We start from the raw sequence: 17,951 nt of genomic DNA, 5'->3' as shown, positions 1-17,951 counted from the left end.
GACTTGAGTTGACATTGTAAATCCACCCCCTCTACTCATAATATATGCACCTTTCCCAATATGTTTGTGTAACTGGAGTTAGAATTGTAAAAGTCACTTCACTGTTGTATGGGTTGGCTCAATGCTTGTTTGCTTTCTGCCACAAAGTAAATATTATTTTACAATAGGCTTATATTTGTAAAATTATTTTTTTAAATATGAAACAGATTTAAAATGGTATTTTTACATAAATTGAACTAGTTCTTCTTTAACATCCTTATTTGGTTTAGCAATAAATATGAAACAAAGTCTTGACATTTAGGGCCCGATTCACAGAACTAACTTAAGACAAAATCCTAAACATACTACTTTTGGTATTCACAGAAGTTAGGATTTTGTCTAAAGTTTGTCTTAAGACAAACTTAAGACAGCCTTAAGACAGACTTAAGACAGACTTAAGTTAGGATTGTCTCTTAAGTTTGTCTTAAGTCTGTCTTAAGTCTGTCTTAAGTTTGTCTTAAGTCTGTCTTAAGTCTGTCTTAAGTTTGTCTTAAGACAAACTTAAGACAAAATCCTAACTTCTGTGAATACCAAAGGTAAGTTTAGGATTTTGTCTGAAGTTAGTTCTGTGAATCAGCCCCTTAGATCATATCCATTACCAATAAAACATCTCAAAATAGCTATTTTTATGTTTTATAAATTTTATTCAATTATATATATATTTTAGAAATAAAACTTTACTTAATTTAATTAGTATTAATTAGAATGTTTTAAAATTATCTTCTGTGTATTTTCAAGACTATTGTTTACAAGTAGATATTTATGCTAAGCGTATTGTAATTTTTTTAAATAGAATATTTATGCAGTGTTTATTTTGTTCGTAGGTATGTTTATATTAAATATTTCTGTCATTAGTGCTCACCTACCAGACGGCTTTTAGCTGTCTTTAGGCAAACCCTCTGGTGGATCATACCAAAAACTTGCACTGGGAATAAAGTCCACCTATGGCTTACCATTGGTTGGCTTTATGTGCACTCTCATTGGCTTCCTTCTTATTCAATGGCTTGCCTTCCTCTTGTTGTTTGTCCCTCCCATGGAGCTTAGGGTGTTGATTTCCACTGCTCACATTCAGAGAACTACTGTTTTCATTTTCTTTCAACACTCCATGAGACTGTACATCTTTTCTAGGTCTCTTCTTCGTGTGTGCTGCTTTCTTCCCCAAAACACCTCACTCTGTTCCGCTTCCCCACTTCCCAGTCCATTGCTTTTTCAACTTCCTCCCAAGCTTTTTGTTTTAATATTTGTTTCTCCTCCGCCAAAAGCACCTCTGTTGATCCCTTGCACCCTGCCCACTCCCCTGCTGCTTCCTCCCTCTCTCCCCCTCCACTCCTCCGTTGTCCTCCCCTAACTCTGTGGTCCAGTAATTTTTTACTTTTTTACTTTTTGGAGGGCCTGGCTGTTGCCTTTTGCTGCTGGGCTGTTGCGCCTTATAAAAAGCACTTCTTGCAAATTAAATAACTTTAAAATGTATTTTTCAAGTGCCGTCCACAGTCATGGATCTGTAAATAAATTAATTCTGTGTTATTTTGTAGGCATTCACATGCCTGGCGATGCATGCTATGGCATACGTCACATGCATGCATGCGCCTAAGAAATGATGCTCCCATTGAACCTTTTAATTTTGGATGCTGCTGCACATCATCGAAAAAAAAAAAGGTTACGACCAATTGGCTTTATCAATGCCTCTTTATCTTTGAGATTGAAAGTCGATATATTGGCAGTAGATTTTTTTTTTTTATTGTGACAGAAAACGGAGGACATGCAGCAGAAACATTATTCTTTCCTACACTGGGATGAAGGTAAGAATTGAGTGGATTATGTGCGCTCTACCCAAACATACTGTCTCAGCGTAACAGCCCAAACATTTGGCTCTTACGTTGCACCCTTTTACCGCATTGCAGGAATGCAGATAACCCATCCTTTCCAAATGAGAGGAAAATGGAGGTGCAGATATAGGCTGTTCGCTACTTTTACACTGAAAAAGCATAATCTAAATGATGCTGTTTTAATCGAGGTTAATATGAACGATGTTCTTGGAGACCACGAGTCCCTCTGACTATGCCATCCTTCTCTTCGAGGCTCAGTAAAGTACCAGCTATCTCAAAGTGAAGCCGAGTAAAGTAAAACTACTCATACATACCTGTAGCTCCGGAGCACCCTCAGCTGCTCAGGGGACGAACTATTGCTTTTGATCAGCTTCAGAAGCTTAATGCCAGCATGAGATACCCCAAGAATTTGCACCCCAGTGCCAACACTGCCCTGTAAGAAGACACAATGAGACAGATATGTCAACTATTTATTATGGTACTCACTATCACAATGGGAAACAAAGTATGCATAACTTCTTGGACCCCGAACAGTTCATGTTTGGATACAATATTAAAATACCATCTTAAAGGTTTGGTGGTGCTAACAAAGTTCAACCTTTTGATCTTTTGAATAAGTTAAGGAAAAGGATACATAATGCTGTTAGGAAAATAACGCTGCCTTGTGTAGCTATTTTATTGCACATGTTGCACATATTGCATATATTACACATACTGCACATATTGCACATTAGATATTGGAATTTATCGCACTTTTGTGTTTACCTTTCATAATTTGATATAAATCATACTGTAGTATATCGTTTTGAGTGGCCTAATAGCTATCTGATGTGCACTTTAATAGCCTTTTGCACAATTGTTGCAAATTGTGCTCTACTGTATTATGCGGCACTAGCTGCGCGACTTGCACTTTATTGTATCTATTGTATGACTGCACATGTTGCACATATTGCTCATATTGCACATTGGATATCGGAATTTATTGCACTTTAGCTGTTTACCTTTCATAATTGATATAAATCGTACTGTAGTATATTGTTTTGAGTGGCCTAACAGTTACCTGATTTGCACTTTAATAGCTTTTTGCACAATTGTTACAAACTGTACTGTACTGTATTATGTGGTTTTAGATGCGCGATTTGCACTTTATTGTATTTATTGTACGATTTGCACAATTGCTATATTAGAAATGGCAGACTTGCGTAATCTGCACTACTTAATGACATGTATCTTAGCGTATAACTTAGTCTATTATGGTTTTATCGGGAGAAGAGAGCCAGTGATTAGGCGGCTACCTACTTGCGCACTTGACATATTTGCAGGAAAAATGTATTTGCTTAGTAAAGTATTTTTTAATATATATAGCACATATTATACTTTAGATGAGACTCCCTAGCGCGCATGGATAAAAAGCAGGCTGCATTATGAGTAGAAATAAAATCTCAATTTTATCACTGAATGTCAACGGCTTAAATAATAGGCGTAAAACCGGTGCTATAGAAATTTGGCTAAAAAGTCACCACCCCGATGTAATTTTTTTACAAGAGACACATTTCCGAGCCCTAACAGATGCTAGTAAAATGTTTAAAAACTGGGCGGGTTTTTGCTGCTCGGCTATATCAGGGACAGCTCAGAAGGGTGTGAGCATCTATATAGGTAAACATGTTCAATTTCATGTTGAAGCATCTCATTCAGACACAAGTGGCAGATGGACATTTTTGCATGGGAAAATAAACCACACAAGTGTGATACTGGCTACAATCTATGCACCAGTTGTAGATGACCCGCTCCCCATTTTGCAGTTAAAACAAGCATTGACGGGTATACCTGGTCAGATTATATGGGGAGGGGATTTTAATTATTTGCAAAACCCGGTGGTGGATTCTACAAAAAAAGATCGAAGGCAAAATAAACCACAAGTATGTATTGCATTACTGAGTTGTAAGACAGATTTAGATATTTTAGACCATTGGCGTTTCAACAATCCAACTAAACGTGAGTACTCTTGCTACTCAGCAAAGTATGATTCGTCATCAAGGCTTGACTTTTTTCTAACTTCCCATAATCTGGAAATTCGTAAATATGAGCATATAGCAAATGCCTTCTCAGATCACGTACTCATTAAAATGGAAGTTCTTCTAGGGAAGAAAGATGAACAAGTATCAAGAAGGTGGTATTTTAATAAATTTAATTTAGCAGATGAGCAATGGTGCGCAGAGTTAGGGAAGGAGATTGGTTCTTTCTTCGTTATAAATAAAGAATCTGCCCCAATTAACATAATATGGGATGCTTTTAAAGCTACATTGAGAGGTATACTTACCTCAAAAGAGATACCGAAACAAAAAGCTAAGAAGGAGGAAAGAATGGCAATAGAAAAGAGTTTAGCTTATGCAAATCAAGAATACTCCAGAAATAGGACTTTATTTATTATTTTTTTTTTTTTGAAACCGTTTATTACAAATCTCAAGAATATACAATTATGGGCCCACAACCTTCCGGCCGGCCGCTAGGAATGGCAGAAACACATGGCATACGTTCATAGAACCTTTGGCATTACAAAGGAGCATAAGCAGGAGTCATCAACATCATGGGCCACGGCCATAATACGTCACAGTGCGGTTTCATTTTATACAAACAACAAGAAAACAACACCCACAAGGCTACCCTATAGTCAAAAGTAGCAGCACGTGCTCCCCAATGGGGAACCCCAACTATTAGAAGAGTCCAAAGAGGGGAAGGGAAACAGAGCGAGGACTGGGGGAACCCTGTGCCCGGGGCTAGGAGAAGGGGTCAGCTAAGGGGACGGGGCTGGTGAGGCAGCAGGCAGCAATGGTGGCTCGCAAATACTCCCACGGTAGGCGTTCCAGGGGCCCCACACTTTCACCCATGTCGCAGGCTTACCCCTCGCCACATACACCACCTTTTCTCGAAACATGCACCAGTCCATGTGCTCCTTCCAGGCCGACACCGTCGGGGGGTTCTGGGATCCCCACAGTTGCGCAATGTCACGCTTAGCAATCATATATCCCAGAGTCACCCACCACGTTTGCGGAGCCGAGTAGTCAGTTGGTTCCCACACATTCAACAGGCATCTCCTCGCTTCCGGCAGCAGCGCAACACGCGTAACCACTCGCAGGACCTCGTGCACACCGCGCCAGAATCGCTCCACCTTCGGGCATTCCCATAAAATATGCAAAAAGGTCGCCACGGCACCACAACCACGCTTACACAATCCATCCACAGTGTAGCCCATACGTTGAAGCCTTGGCCCCGTCATGTAGACCCGGTGGAGTATCTTGAGCTGGACGAAGCGAAGGCGAGCCGGTATAGCCACCTCCTTCGGAGAGGCCACCGCGGAGATCCAGTCCTCATCGTCCAATTCCAGACCGTCGGCAACCCAAGCCTCGCGAAGGCCAATCAGCAAGCCCGATCGATCATTAATCAGTTTTTATAAATAAGGGAGATCGTACTGTCTGGGACGTGGCCATCTAGCACTCTATCCTCCAGGGGGGAAGACTCCGGGATGGAGGCGACGTCTGGGAAGACGGAGCCCAGTGCATGACAGACCTGCAGGTATCGAAAGTATTCACTGCCCTGCAACTGAAACTCCGTCTGCAGCATCTCGAATGTTTTAAATCCTCCCCTCGACCAGAGATCCCCCACTTTACTGATGCCTATCATGTCCCATTTCGCGAAGCCCTTCGAGGTCCAGAGAGAGCCCAACTTCTCAGACGCATACAGCGGTGACGCCCGGGTCAAACGGTCCTTCCACCCCATAGCTGCATTAGCCGCATGCCATACGCTGACCATGACACGCGTAGGTCCCGTCAAGCGAGCGTCGGGCGCGCCAGAGTAGAGCGCTCGATTGTAGTCGCCACCGGGCAGTAGCATCTTGTCCATCTCAAACGCCGGGTTCAAGGCGGGCCCATAGAGGCCATGGTTAATTGCAGCTAGCTGGGAGGCCCAGTAATACCGTTTAATGTCCGGGAGGGCAATTCCCCCGTCATACCATGGGAGCGTCAACTTCGCCAGGGCGATGCGCGGCCTCCCGTCCCAGAACAGGCGGCGCTGTAAACTCTCCACCTCACGGAAGTAGCGCGCCGGGACTGGGTCCATGGTGTTCTGGAGAGCGTATAAGAAACGTGGCAACGACATCATCTTAAACAACGCCGCCCGGCCGAGCGGCGAAAGCTGTAGGCGCCACCAGCGCACGACGTCCTCCTTCAAGCGCTGGAGAGGGGGAAGCAAGTTCCGCTCGTAGCGAGCCTCTGGGTCCAGAGTAATATAGACACCCAGGTATCGAAACCCCTGAGAGGCAATCTGAATCGGACAACCCCGCGGAAGGACAGGAGCCTCCCCAGAGAGCACATACACGCATGATTTAGCCCAGTTGATGACAAGGCCTGAGTTCCGGCCGAATGAACGTAAAACATCAACCAGGACTATGAGTGACTTACGTGGGGAGGCTAGGTACAAAAGGATGTCGTCAGCGTATAGGGACACACGGTCCTCATACTCGGGGGTCCAACGGAGACCACGGATGGAGGGGTGCCACCGCAGCCACTCCGCCAGGGGCTCCAAGGCCAGCGCAAACAGGAGCGGCGACAAGGGGCAGCCCTGTCGCGTGCCCCGGCCCAGCTCGAATGGGGCCGAAACTCTTCCATTCACCACCACCTGCGCCAATGGGCCCGAATACAACAATTTGACCCAACTGATGAAGCCCGGGCCGAATCCAAACTTAGCCAGCATCGCCCAAATGTATGGCCACTCAAGCGTGTCAAACGCCATAGTGGCGTCTAAGGACGCCAAAATGGCCGGCTCCCGCACGAATGGGACACATGCGAGCACCCCGTGCAAACGCCGCAGATTAAGGGCTGTGTTGCGATGGGGGATAAAGCCGGACTGGTCTTGGTGGACCAGGTCGCCCACCACGCCGACCAGCCGATTGGCCAACACCTTGGCGAGAATTTTGGGCTCCGCATTCAAAAGCGAGATAGGCCGATAGGATGTGACCCGGTCCCGAGGCCTCCCCTCCTTGTGGATCACCACGATAGTAGCCAGACGCTGGTCCGGCGGGAGGGAGCCCAGCGAGTGGGCCGCCAGGAACATCGCGCGGAGGTGGGGCGCCAGTACATCTGGTCGCAACTTATATAACTCGATAGGGATGCCATTTGGGCCCATGGCCTTGCCGGAGGCAACCGAACGTATGGCGAGGGCAATTTCGTCGGATGTAGGAGCGGCATCCAGCGACACCCTGTCCTCCTCCGAGAGGGAAGGCAGCGCGATATCCCTAAGCAGGGAATGGGAGTCCTCCTCCGGGCAAGGAGAGACCGGAGAATACACCTCGCGGAAATAATCCGCGAAACAGGAGACAATTTCTTCTGGCTCGGTGACACTCACCCCGTCCATCCTCTCAATCAGCGGGACCACACGATTCACTCTCTCCTTTTTATCCAACCACGCTATCAGTTTGCCCGCCTTATCACCCACATCATACAGTCGCCCCTGCTGCTCCCTACTGAGGCCCCTGGCCGCCTCCGTAACGAGGGCCCTGTAGGCCGCCTGCTTAAGTTGTAAGACATGCAGTGCAGCATCCGTCACTCCGCCCTCTAAATCACCCTCCAATTCAGTAATTTCGGCCTCCACCCGGGTAACCTCCTCCCGCTCACGCCTCCGGGCCTGGGAAATGAGGGACAGGGCCTCTCCTCTGAGAACTGTCTTGAAGGCTTCCCACAAGGAGATAGCCGAAGGGACGGACCCCACATTCTCATCGAAGTATCGTTGCAGGGATTTAATCACAGCAGCGCGAATGGTGGGGTCGCGCAGGTACCAGGCATTGATGGGAACCACCCTGCCCTCACCCCTCGGAAGGACATCAAAATGGAACAGGAGCGGGGAGTGATCTGAACAGAAATAGGACTTTAAATAATAGGCAAGAAGTACAGAACGCAAAAACAAAAATGAGGGAATTCTATTATGACTTAGGGGATAGGGCTAGCAGGTTATATCTTCAGACAAGCTATGAAGATAGCGAGTACACGGGAAGACTGCTAGCTTGGCAAATAAAGGAAGAACAAGTTCGAAACAGAATCGTATTCAAGACAATGTAACCAAAACTTGCATAAAAACTACGCCATTAATAGGCGAGGTGTTTCTTAGACATTATAAAGACATATATCAGACAACTCAGCAGGTCTCCCCAGAGATAATTGATGAATTTCTGCGGAAATTGCCAATCCCAACTTTGGAAAATAATTTTAAAAAGCTTTTGTTAGCGGAATTTACGAAGGAAGAATTAGATGTGGTTGTCAGCTCTTTGCCTAACTGCAAAGCCACTGGAGAGGATGGCATCCCCGCAGAATTTTTTAAAGCATTCTCTACTGTACTCTGCCCCGAATTTTTAAAACTTGCAAATTATTTGCTACAAGGAGGTGACCCACCTGCATCTTTTCGCACGGCAGTGGTGGTCAGTATTTTAAAAAAAAAAGATAAAGATAGCGAAAATGTGAACTCTTATAGACCAATAAGCCTTTTAAATACTGACTATAAAATGTTTACTAAACTCCTCGCCAATAGGCTAAATAAGATGGTGGGATCCCTTATTGGGACAGATCAGTGCGGCTTTGTAGCAGGGAGACAGCTGTATAATAATACAAACTTTTTATTAGAGGCACTAGATTTATTTAATATTAATAAGGTCAAAGCGCAGATTTGGTTTTTAGACGCTGAAAAGGCATTCGATCTTGTTTCTTGGAATTGTCTTTTTACAATTTTAGAAAATTTTGGCTTACCAGATAAGATTATTTTTCTATTGAAACAACTTTACACAAATTCACAGGCCAAAATTTTAATTAACTCTGTTGATATAGGAATATGCCAAATAAATAGAGGCACCAGACAGGGCTGCCCCCTTTCCCCGATTTTATTCGCTCTGTTCATAGAACCGTTAGCAATTGCAATCAGGGAAAAAAGAGCTCACACAGTCCCGGTTCAAGGAATGACAAACATAAAATTATATGCTGATGATATTGTCCTCTTCCTGAACCCAAAGAAAAATACCCAGATAGAAGTTTTGAGTATTTTTGCAGAGTTTGAAAAGATAGGGGGCTATAAAATCAATAAGTCTAAAACAGAAATTATATTATGTAATTGTGAAGTGGACTCTCTTTTACTGGAACTTAGACAGATATATAATACCCGTCCGAAGAGGTATTTAGGAATATACGTAACTCAGAGAGTAGAAGATCTTTTCTTCCTAAATTATATTCCATTGCTAGGAAAGGTACAGTCTCAGTTAAAACGATGGAATCAGTTTCCATTGTCAATAATTGGACGAGTCACTTTAATTAGAATGTCCATTCTTCCACTTTTCAATTTTCTTTTTAGTGCAGCCCCTTGTGCAATACAGACAACTTTTTTCAAAGAAATAGACAGTATGTTTTCTACTTTTTTATGGATAAATAAGGTGCCAAGATTAGCTCTTGACACTTTAAATTATCCTTTCGCTGATGGAGGATTATCGCTTCCAACTATATTAGAAATTATTATTATGCGACATTTGCACATCACAGTTTTAGATTTTTCTTCTTAGACCCTCAAGAGGTGGATAACTTTTTTATGAATAAGATCTTAAGGGAGTGCAATATAATAGATCCAACAAGAGTGACTAAATACCCTAAAAAAGTCCGGTATAAGACCCTACAATGGTTATTGAGACAAAAAACTCAGTTGTTAGCGCACTATGATATTTTTAGAATTAATATTTCAACTAGGCTTTCAAATATACATACGGGGGAAACATGTCTTCTAGAAAGTAATATACTAAAGCTGTGGGAAGAAAATGGATATGTTCAAATCCAGGATTTTATTCGGGAGAATTGTTGGAAAAATTGGGTGGAAATCGAAGCAGGACTCCAACATTCAAATACAATTTTGAAATGGTCATTTATTAAATTGAAATCTATATTGGAAAATTTAGATATGAAAAGCTTGCGCTATAAAATTAGTATTAGTGAAGCCCTTAATTCCCCCACACAATGGAAAATTAGTAACTGGATTAAGATCTTTGATGAAAATAAATCCCTATCACTATACGAAAAAGCCAGGGATAGATGGAAGAAAAGGGAAGATATGGTGATTCTTAAGTCAACCTGGAATGGGATCAACAAATATAATACAGTTATCTTCAGAGGGGCAAATTTTAAACGCATGCAATATTATACGAAATGGTTGATATATAGAACACCCTCTTTTCTTCATAAAATATACCCACAAATATAAGATAAATGCTTTCGTTGCACAGAGAAAGGAACCTGGACACATATCATCAGGGAATGCCCCAAAATCCAGAGATTTTGGGAGGAGATCGAGAAATATCTTAAATTTATAATTGATCCGTGCATCTTATTTGACAAGTCAACTGTGGTTTTGGGCTGCTCTCCTGATACCTCTCCGCATCAGGAAGGTTTGTTTGTCGCAGTCTCAATAGCAAGATCTTTAATTCTGCAAGCATGGAGAACAGAGAAGATACCCACTTTTAATGCATGGAGGGCAAAGTTGTCTAGGATACAAGAACTGGAAATAAAATATGCACTAAGATCAGGAACTGTAAGAAAATATAAGAAATATTGGAGTGTGTTTGAGATATAGAATAACATTTTGTAGTGGACATAAAAGGAGAGAATATATATTTGATTATATGTTCGGTTACAGCACTTTGCACTTTAGATTATGTTGATTTATTGCACTGTCGCACTTTAAATTATTAGGTCCTATTCTTGTATTATAGAAATATTGTGATTGCATTATAGAGTATTTTTCTATATGGTTATGTATCATACTATAATACTGTGAACTTCAGATTTAATTAATTTTTCGATCTTTTTCTCAATATTGCGAAATATGTATTTATACATGATATTGTTGTATGTTGATTGTCTATGAACTCTCAATAAAAATATAATAATTAAAAAAAAAAAGTTCAACCTTGTGCAACCATGATTGGTTGCACTTCCTTGTATAGCACCATATTTACATTTTGGATGTGATGTTAGGGATTTAGAGGCATTTATTTATAACATCATTTTTCACAGGAGTAACAGAAAACATTAAGCCCTTACATATAATATTGTAATTCAAAAACAACTTGAGAAACAGCCAGAGATAAAAGAGTAAAAGACACAAATGATGGACGGATTGTGGAACAAATCAAACATTCACCCCCAATCAAGAGATCTGGGTTAAATCCATTGTTCTTTTACTCACCATCCCTCCCCTGTTTAGACCCAGTCATATGCAAATCAGTCTTGACCCTGCTCCTCATGGGAACAGTCCAGCCTGACCTGCCAAGCCAGCTCCTCACTGGACCAGAAATAAGCATATTGGGACCTGTTTCGGTGCATCACCCCTCATCAGCCAGGCTGGCTTGAATACAATGGCACAGTGAGCCCGGGACCCATGTCTGGGCATACCTGGTGGACTTAGGAAAAGAAAGCAAAAGACACACAAATCATGGACGAAATGTGGAACAAATCAAACATTCATCCCCAGTCTAGAGATCCGGGTTTAAATCCAAAGTTTTTTGGTCATCAAATACTGATTTGCATATGGCTGGGTTTAAACTGGAATAGCATGGGGAGCAAAATAAATGATGGAAGGCTCAGATCTCTGTACTGGCGTGAATGTTTGACATTGTTCAACATTCTGTCCATCAATTGTTCTTTCAGTAGTTGTTAACCTGAGTGGGACAGGTAAGCCCAGACGTGGGTCCCATGCTCTCCATGCCACTGGAGTCCAGCTAGCCTGGCTGAAGAGGGTTGAAACCCCGTAACTGGTCCCAGGATGCTTGTTCTCACGTCAGGGAGGACCTGGCCTGGCAGTTCGGGCTGGACTGTTCACAAGAGTGATTAGCAAATGGCTTGGTGTAAACTGGAATGGCGTGAGGAGCAAAAAAACAATGGATTTAGGCTCAGGTCTCTACACTGGGGTGAAAGATTGACATTGTTCAGCATTTTGTCCATCAATTGTTTTTTTGCAGCGGTAAAAGGGCGGCAAATAGTCCACAAGTGGGGGCCGAATTCATAAAAGCAGTTGCACACCTAAATTCAAGTCATTGGCACTAAAATGTCATTTGCCAGGGAAATATTCCCAATCAAAATGAAATGATTTGAAAGTGGTGGGATTTGGTACACAATGGCAGATTAAGAATTAGGGCCAGATTTACTAGTATTTCCTTCTGGGTCTACCTTCACAAGAAGATGAACCCCTATAACCTTCTAAATGTATATTTGGGGGGTGGGTGTGAGGAAAAGGGTTTTATCAGAGTAAAATAATTCACATTTACGGATGCAAAGATCCCACCCTGTGGGAATACCACATACATAAATGTTACGCATTTGAGGGCTCCAGGAAATTTATAACAGGTGTAGATTTCATAAGCACTTCTAGAGTTCTTTGAGAATCACAAATTTGCTCCAAGTGCAGGTGTTACCAGTAAGACAAACTGTTCAACGCTTTACCTCAGCTTTGTGAACCGGACAGGCCATAAGAGTAGAACCAGTTATTTTTTGTAGTCCCTTTTCGTCAAAAGAAAGAAAGCAAATTCCATTGCATAAATTGGTCCCTGTCTGGCACGGGCACATTCAAATATAAACAGTGACTATTCTTCAACATTTGTAAGATCATTTTTAACTGCACCTCTTTATTCTGCTCTAGTTCCTGTCGGCCACTATCTAAAAACCATCTAAAACTCACCCTGTAAAACAAGGAGGAAAACCAATGAGTCTAATTCACGAAGTCATTTGTGTCCCCAAAGGCACACAGGACAGGGGAGAAAATATTTTCTGAGGCATCAAAATATTTGTATAAACCGTTGTTGAATGACTGCGTAAAGTAAACGTTTGTTGAGGTATTTCAAAACTTACAAACAATGAGTATTCCCAAATTGGTTAACTATGAATAGTCCACAACCATTCCAGTTTAAATATTCTAGTACAGCGGTTCTTAACCTTTGTCGTCGGTGGATCCCCACTGACTCATTACTGGAATCCAAGGAGAGCCATATTGGAAGCTGGGGACCCCGGCGTTGGCAATTTATATGATTGGAACCTCAAAACAATACACAAAAATACAAAAACGGGTATAAACCAAATGAATACTCAAATATTTAAATATTTTGTTTAATTCATAATCAAATATAGAAAAGGTTTTGACCTTTTCAATTTTGCTTCTTTATTTGTATATAATTTTGCAATTTACATTTATTAAATTTAATAATATTTAATTTCATAAAATATTTGCGGACCCCCTGAGTAAGCCTCGAGGACCCCCAGGGTCCCTCGGACCACAGGTTTAAGAACCACTGTTCTAGTATTTCGGTGCAGTCAGAAACGCAAGTTTCACTGAAGCACATTCCTTGATGAACCAGCTATTTTTACACAACAAAAATGTCTTCAATTTGAGCAAACTAGCTAGCTGGATATACTTGATTTTGAACTTCATGAAATGCATATTTATCATCATGAATTTGAGGCTTCATATGAGATCTTTTCAATTCAGCATAAAAGACAAGTGCCTGAAAATAAAGACAAGTGGCAGAAAAAATGAAATTAAGAGGACAGACGTTACTTACTTTCAGTAATGCCTTATCTGGTAGAGACTCTATCTAGCAGCAGATTCCTTACCTTAGAATAATTCTCGGGCATCAGACTGGATCTGAAATTTTTTCATGAGCAGTACCGCTGTGCACCCGAAGGTGGTTTCGTTCGGCTGCATGTGGCGTCGCCTGGGCTGGAAGGGATGTGTGTGGTGCATATATAGACACCACTCCCATAGCGCTGAAATCAGTTTCTTTTCACGACTTTCCACGCCAGAAGGGCAGGGCTACGAAGCACACTTACCACTGGTGCATTAAGCTACGGCCGTTGAAGGGGAAACAACCCTTCACTCTGTAGTCCCTTCGCAGAGTGAGGAGGATGGGTAGGTCGGTAAGTAGTCTGTGGCTAGATAGAATCTCTACCAGATAAGGCGTTACAGAAGGCAAGTAACTTGTTCATCCGATAGAGACTTCTAGTTGCAGATTCCTTACCTTAGAATAGATACCCAAGCAATACCTCTCCGGAGGTGGAGCTGCGACACAGATTAGACCAGAAAGCACTGCAGGACCGAATAGGGAAAGTGCCCATCACGGCAGACCTGGCTGTTCAGGCAGTAGTGCTTTGTAAATGTGTGGAGGAAAGCCCATATTGCTGCCTGACAGATATCCAGGACAGTTACTCTACGAGCTAACTAAGTATTCACAGCTTTTACTCTGGTGGAATGAGCAAGCAAACCTTTAGGAGGTTGCTTTTTGGCCAATGCGTAGCAGATTTTGATGCAGAGAATTATCCAATGTGACATGGTCTGTTTCTGCACCACCCTTCCTTTTTTGGCTTCGACGCACCCCACAGAGTTGATCATCCACCCGGAATTCTGTTGTGTGGCCAAGGTAGAATGACAATGCTCTTTTTGGGTCCAGTTGATTGAGTCTTTCTTCTTATTTAGAGGGATGAGGTGGAGCGTAAAAGGTAGGCAGGGTGATGGACTGGCCTACATGAAAGCAAGATATCACTCTTGAAAGAAAGGATGCTCTAGTCCGAATTACCAGTTTGTTTGGGTATATGGTAGGTACGGTGGCTGAGATGGCAGACCCTGCAGCTCACTGTATCTCCAGGTAGATGTTATTGCCACTACAAAGGGCGTTTTTATGGCAAGGAGCTTGATAGGGCAGTTTTGTAACAGCTCGAAGGGAGCACACATCAAAAATGTGAGGACTAATTTTAGGTCCCACTGGGGCATAATGAAAGGTGCTGGTGAAAACATATGCTGGAGACCTTTCAATAACCTATGTACAAAAGGGGATTTAACGAGGGACGGCTGGTCTGACAACTACAAAAATGCTGAGATGACAGAAAGATAACTTTTCAACGTGCCCAGAACAGAGCCCTGCTGGGTCAAGGAAAGAATGAACAGGAGAACTTGGGAAAGGGGTGCAGACAGAGGGTCAACATGCTGGCCTGTATACCATGCCACAAACTTGCTCCAATGGCAGGCATATACCATCTCGGTGAAAAGACACCTGGCTGCCAAGATAACATTCCAGACTTTGGGTGGAAGGTCGAAAGCTGTCAACTGTCACAGATCAATCTCCACACATGAAGAAAAGTGTTTTCAGGTTCAGATGCAGAACCCTGCCCTGTTGCTGTTTGAGAACATTCTCCCAGAGACGCAGCCTGACCGGAAGACCCGTGCCCATGCTCAACGGCTTGGGATATCAGACTCTCCTTGAGCAATACAGAGCCACAAGAATGACCTGGGCAAGGGTGTTACTGATCTTCTTGAGAACTCTGGGTAGGAGTGGTGTTGGTGCAAAGGTGCTCAACAGCTCGGGATATCTCCGAGCTCGTCTGGAGCCACAAGGATGACTTGGGTCAACCGTTACTGATCTCCTCGAGAGTTCTGGGAAGGTGTGGTATAGGAGGAAAGGCAGAAAGGGAGCCTGAGCTCCACTTGAGACAAAAAGCATTTCAGAGCAAAAGCCACTTTGGAAATTCCAGCATGCAAAACAGCTGACATTGGCGAGCTCGGCTGAGGCGAACAGATCCAACCAAGGCTCTCCCCATTCTTGGAAGAGACCATGAGCCACCTCCAGGTGGAGATGCCCATCGTGATCTGATAGGCATCGACGGCTGAGTTAGTTTGCCCTGGCGTTCATATAGCTCGCCAGGTGTTGAATCAGCAGGGATATGCCTTGACATTCCAGCCATGTCCAGAGGCGCAGTGCCTCTTGAGAAAGGCTCCACAACCCCACCCACATTTTGCAATACCACATGGCGATGGTGCTGTCTATGAACACCAGTACCAGCCTTTTCTTGATTGAAGGAAGAAAGCCCTTCAATGCTCCAACTGGTTGATGCGGAGCCTGGACTCCGACAGACACCAGAGTCCTCTGATCCACACCTTTTCCAGGTTGCAGTCCAAGCACAGAAGTGACACAATTGACACTACAGTCAACTCTGGTTTGTGAAGAGAGAAGTGGGTGTCACTGAACCAACTGCAGTTCGTTAGCCACCACTGAAGGTCTTTTACAGTTCCCTCTAAGATCTGGACCATGGTAGAGAAATTCCCCTGATTACAGTGCCCACTGGAACGTCAAGTCCCACTGTAGAGCTCATTTATGCCAACGGGCATGTTTCACAAGAAGGATGCAGGAGGCCATGAGTCTGAACAGCTTCAGAGTCAGTCTCACCAAAATACAGGATAGAGGACTAAACATCGTATCATAGCCGAAATATCCTGGACTCACCATTCAAGAGGATAGGCCAGAAACTACACTGTTTCCAGAGCAGCTCAGATGAGGAGTCAGGTGTGACTTCGGCACGTGGATAGTGAACTCCAGCGAGTGCAGATGGTTCGCCATAGTCTGAAGGTGGGAAACAACTGTATGGGGTGAGCCAGCCTTTTGCAGCTAATCATCGAGGTAGGGAAAGACTGGAATCCCGAACCTCCACAGATGAGCTGCAGTCACCGCCATCCCTTTCCTGAACACCAGAGGGGCGCTGGTAAGGCTGAAGGGGTGCACGGCAAATTGAAAGGGCTCTTGACCAACCGTGAACCGCAATTAATGCCTGTGTGCAGGCAGGACGGGGATTTGAAAATAAGCGTCCTGAAAGTCCAGTGATACCAGCCATTTGCCTGGGTCCAGGGCAAGTCTAAAATAGGACGAAGGCCTCTGTCATTTTTGGGCACCAGAAAGTAGCGGAAATAGCAACCATGACCTACTTCTGCTGTTGGCACCATCTCGATAGCTTCCTTGGCCAAGAGAGCCAACCCTTCCTGATGGAGCAAGGGTATGTGTCCTCCATCAGCTGGCAATAAGTGGGTGGCATGGGTGGGGGGCTGGTCACAAAGGGGAGGGAGTAGCCCCTTTCGACTAACTGCAAGCCCAACAGTCGGATGTTATTGACCCCCCAGTGGTGCAGGTTATGCCGATTCTGCTCCCCACTAGATGCCCATGATGGTTGGAGGGCAAACTAAAGGAGTTTAGAGGCTGCGGCTGCTGGGGGGCTGGTGGGCTGGCTCAAACTCTGGCTGCCTGTCCCACATAATCTGTGAGAACTGCGCCATCAGCAACAAAAAGATTGTGCGGTTTGCTGGCCGGGTTGTTTGGTCATGAACGACAAGGTTGGAAGCCCCTTCCGTGGCCATGAAAGGGGCGGAAGCGGGACAAGGGATTGGCGAGGGGCCATGGAAAGGACCTGGCCATAGCTCTGCTTTCCTAAAAGCGCTTGAGTTCACCTTCTTTCCAAACAAACGAGAGCCATCCATTAAAGAGCATGTCCATGAGCAAGGCCTGGACATCCTCCAAAAGGATACTGGCTCTCAGTCTGGTGTGGTGCCTAAGGGCTTCTGACAGTAAAATTACTCAGCCCAGTGAGTCGGTCATATCCAGCCCACATCGTATCATGAATTTGGCTGCATCTCTCCCATCAGCAATTGCTTGAGAGAGTATGGCTGGGGTTACCTACACGACCATGGGCAGCACTTGCACAACTGAGTCCCATATTGTATGGGAGTATCGTCCCAAGAGGCATGCAATATTCACCAACCACAGTGCCAGGCAGGCGGATGAGAAAATCCCTCTTCCTGAAGGTATTCAGCCTTTTGGATTCCTTGTCAGGTGGAGTGAATATGCTGAGGTTAAATTCAGGAGTGGAGGCCAGGGCCTGGAAGCTCTCCGGAGTGGGGTGCTCGGTAAGTAAACTGGGGTCCCCTGAGGTGGGGCGATGACTGTGGGCAATTGTCCTATGCACAGGAGCCCCTGTGCAGGGCTTGGACCCGGCCCAAGTAGAACATCAGTAAGGGCTTCATTAAATGGGAGAAACAGTTCAGTTAGGGCAACCACCGGCTGAGGCACCTATGTTAAGATGTTTGTCTTAACTGACACTGAGGGTAGTATAAGGTCCAGGACCTCAACCACCCTCCTCACCACCATTGCGAATGAGGCACCCTTCTCATTCGCCACGGTAGGGGGAGCGACCAGGGACAGTG

General features: G+C 44.1%; 1 protein-coding gene across 1 annotated transcript in view; it reads right to left on the bottom strand.

Moving 5' to 3' along the window:
* Positions 1 to 17,951, bottom strand: part of MYO15A (myosin XVA) — a 1,126,038-nt gene that overhangs the window by 325,746 nt on the left and 782,341 nt on the right. The window contains exon 49 of the mRNA XM_085631315.1: positions 2,180 to 2,298. Coding sequence (XP_085487441.1) covers positions 2,180 to 2,298 — 119 coding nt within the window. The remainder of the gene's footprint in view (positions 1 to 2,179; positions 2,299 to 17,951) is intronic.

This window comes from Triturus cristatus, chromosome 10, assembly GCF_964204655.1.
Source record: "Triturus cristatus chromosome 10, aTriCri1.1, whole genome shotgun sequence".
NCBI classification, from domain to species: domain Eukaryota; kingdom Metazoa; phylum Chordata; class Amphibia; order Caudata; family Salamandridae; genus Triturus; species Triturus cristatus.
Note: the sequence above shows the minus strand (reverse complement) of the source record. Positions and strands in the feature narration are given on the sequence as shown.